Source organism: Mesitornis unicolor, unplaced genomic scaffold (assembly GCF_000695765.1).
Source record: "Mesitornis unicolor isolate BGI_N332 unplaced genomic scaffold, ASM69576v1 scaffold35777, whole genome shotgun sequence".
Classification (NCBI taxonomy): Eukaryota; Metazoa; Chordata; class Aves; order Mesitornithiformes; family Mesitornithidae; genus Mesitornis; species Mesitornis unicolor.
Window position 1 is genome coordinate 13667 of NW_010197750.1, and position 2790 is coordinate 16456.

At 51.7% G+C, this 2790-nt stretch overlaps 1 protein-coding gene across 1 annotated transcript in view; it reads right to left on the minus strand.

Annotated features, from left to right (window-relative positions):
- Positions 1 to 1686, minus strand: part of LOC104544138 (rab-like protein 6) — a gene marked incomplete at both ends in the record, with an annotated part of 2924 nt that extends 1238 nt beyond the window's left edge. The window contains 2 exons of the mRNA XM_010188911.1: positions 740 to 1088; positions 1471 to 1686. Coding sequence (XP_010187213.1) covers positions 740 to 1088; positions 1471 to 1686 — 565 coding nt within the window. The remainder of the gene's footprint in view (positions 1 to 739; positions 1089 to 1470) is intronic.
- Positions 1687 to 2790: the final 1104 nt, after the last annotated feature.

Here is a 2790-nt window from a genome sequence, read left to right on the forward strand (position 1 = left end):
GCTAACCCAGGCACCAGGGGTGCTCCTGGACACCAATCGCTCATCCCAAATCCCCGTGAGCAGTGTCTAGAGATTGCTGCTGGCTGTGAGTGCAGATCACTGAAATTGGGGATACCTGGAGCCACAGCAGCAAGATCCTATCAGCCCAGAGAAGACGCCCGTGTTTTCTCCATCACTGACACAGGGCAGGCGCAGAGGGGACTCCCGCCGAGCCGTGCGCTCGAGCAGACGCCCGCAGGCAGCACGGAGCGGCTGCCCACGTGTGCAGCGTCACGGAGACATCACAGCTAACCTGGAAAGTCCTTCTCAGCCAGATTTTCCTACTTCAGTAAGGAGCTCTGCCAAGCAAATTTCGTGATGGCCTTTTGATTGCTAGATTGACTGCAGGGAGCTTGCTCTGTCTGGCATGCACACGCTTCTACATATTAAACTTTGGATGAAAAACCATTAGACTTCTATTTCATACCTTCCACACTGCTGGACTGATCGTGCTCTGGACTCACTGAGAATAAACAGCACACTAAAACCCGTAAGCACAAACCCTGTTGCCGTGTGGCTTCAACAGTCAGAGCATCAGTGGGTTTGTGCTTATGTCAACGTCTTGGGGTTGCTTAGCACCTGACTTGCTGCTCCTGCCACCGAGAGATGGGAGAGTAGATAAAAGCTCTGCTCACTGAGACACCTCAACACTCGCAGCTCAGCTCCGCTCAGCGCACAGCGACTCACGCATGTTATTTACCATTTTCTTCTTCTGGCTGTCAGAGTCCTCACTTTCGAAGTCTGGGTCATCCATAACAAATGAGAGCATCTGAGTAGCTATTGGTCCCTCTTGATCACTGTCAGACTCCTCAGGCTTCTCCTCTCTGACCACTTTCTGCTTGAGAGCGTGTCCTTTGCTTTGGGAAGTGGCCTTAGGGGCCTGGACTGCTGCTGGGGGGGCAGCAGCAGCAGCTGGCAGGCTGGTGTTGAGCTTGCCACTGCTGTTTCTTTCGGACCCAGAACGTGGAGGTAAACTGTCAGGAGGCTTCGGGTCAGCTGCTTTGGTCAAAATTGCTTCGCTCTGTGGTTTCAGGGAATTTCTGGAAGACCTAAGAAGAAACAAATTGTCAGAGCCTGTCCACACTCCCACTCTGTGCACAAACACTCATCAGTAGCTGAGCCTGCCTCAAGGGCTGCAGTGTGCACCCCAAGAGGAGAGGTAGTTCATCTGGGGTGGGGGTGTGTGCTCAAATACACAGCACTAGGGAGGTTGAAGCTGGTCCTCACCCCTGAGGATGCTCATACACAGGTGTCTGTGCCAGGGGGCCATGCCTGACCATCACCCCCAAGCTGTGGTATGTGGACAGCATGATCCAGTCCATCGTTCTCCAGCACAGCGTGTGGTGAACGACTTCCATCTTCCCCACCACAACACTGAGAAGAAGCCCAAGTTTCCCTGCACAACCCCACACTTCAGGCTGTGCTTCCTACCTTTTTTTTTCCTGCTCTGTGTCGATGTCTTTATCAGGTACGAGCACAACCTTAGAGGCCTTCACCTCTTCCTCTTCCTCCTCGCTGGAGAGGGTGACGTTCTTGCTGGGCACCCGTTCTGTTGCCAGCACGGGTCTGCTGGGGATTTTGTCATCCAGATCCAGGTCATCTTGGAAACCTGCCACCATGGGGTTCCCCCCGGGCGCCTCTCCATCGCTGCAAAACAGACAATGATCAGACACGGCCCCTGCAGATAAGCTGGGACAGATGTGTCTCCCTATAAAAAGCAGCCTGTCGCTTGCCTGGGTTTTCCAGCCAACTTCAGAGTCAGCATCCCCCAGCCTGGGGCTGCTGCACTGCCCACCTCGCCCAGCCACTGTCCCGGCCAGACTGGACCTGTGCCCTGCAGGGGTGGCACAAGCCCTGCACAGAACAGGCCCCAGGAGGACGTGGCACACAGTGGCTGCTACAGCTCCAGCCGAAAATAAGTGGCTGGGGAAGGTGAGGCTCAGTGCTACAGAGCAGAGCGTTGCTTCAGCTCTATCAGAACATCTCTGGGCCAGCATGCAAGGATCAGTCAATTAAACCGTAGGAGCTGCCTGTCTTAATCCCCACATCCTGTAATTAAACCTGATCATAGACTGCCACTGCTATGGGAATTCACTTGCAGCTATTAGCTTCCCGGAATGATTTCTATTTCTCTGGTACTTTCTGAAGCAGGCAGCTATCCAGACACCATAACCATGCTTTAACATTCCCCAAATTAAATTAACCTGAGGACACAGTTCTAGAGCTAGGAGTCTGTCAGGCTCCCTGGATGTAACACAGTTATGTGAACAGAGCCATCTTGATAAGAGAGCTTTGCAGCTGAAATTACCAGCTGAGGATTCTTGTCTGAACATCCCCAGGACTCTACAATTTTAGTACTTTCTGAAGGATTTGCTCATGTCAGGAATACAGATATTTTCCTCAGCCTTGGCTGATGAGCCTTTGCGTCACCTTTCCTCATCTTATTTGCTTTATCTGCACCAGATACCATCTCCTTCCTAATAACCTACCACACACAACAGTCACTGTCCTTTTAATGACTCGATATGGATTGTACAAACACAGCCGTCATTTTCACACAGAGACAAAAAAAGAGAGAAGATTATAGCTTGGAACAGGTTAGATTTGAGATGTACAAAAGGAATCACAAATCCTTTATCTGGAAGAAGGTGGTGTTCCCATAGCACGTGGCCAGCATGGGAAGAGGCAGTGGAGGATGGTGTGCTGATGGGATGGGAAATGTCAAGGCCCTGACACAGAATCACAGAATAT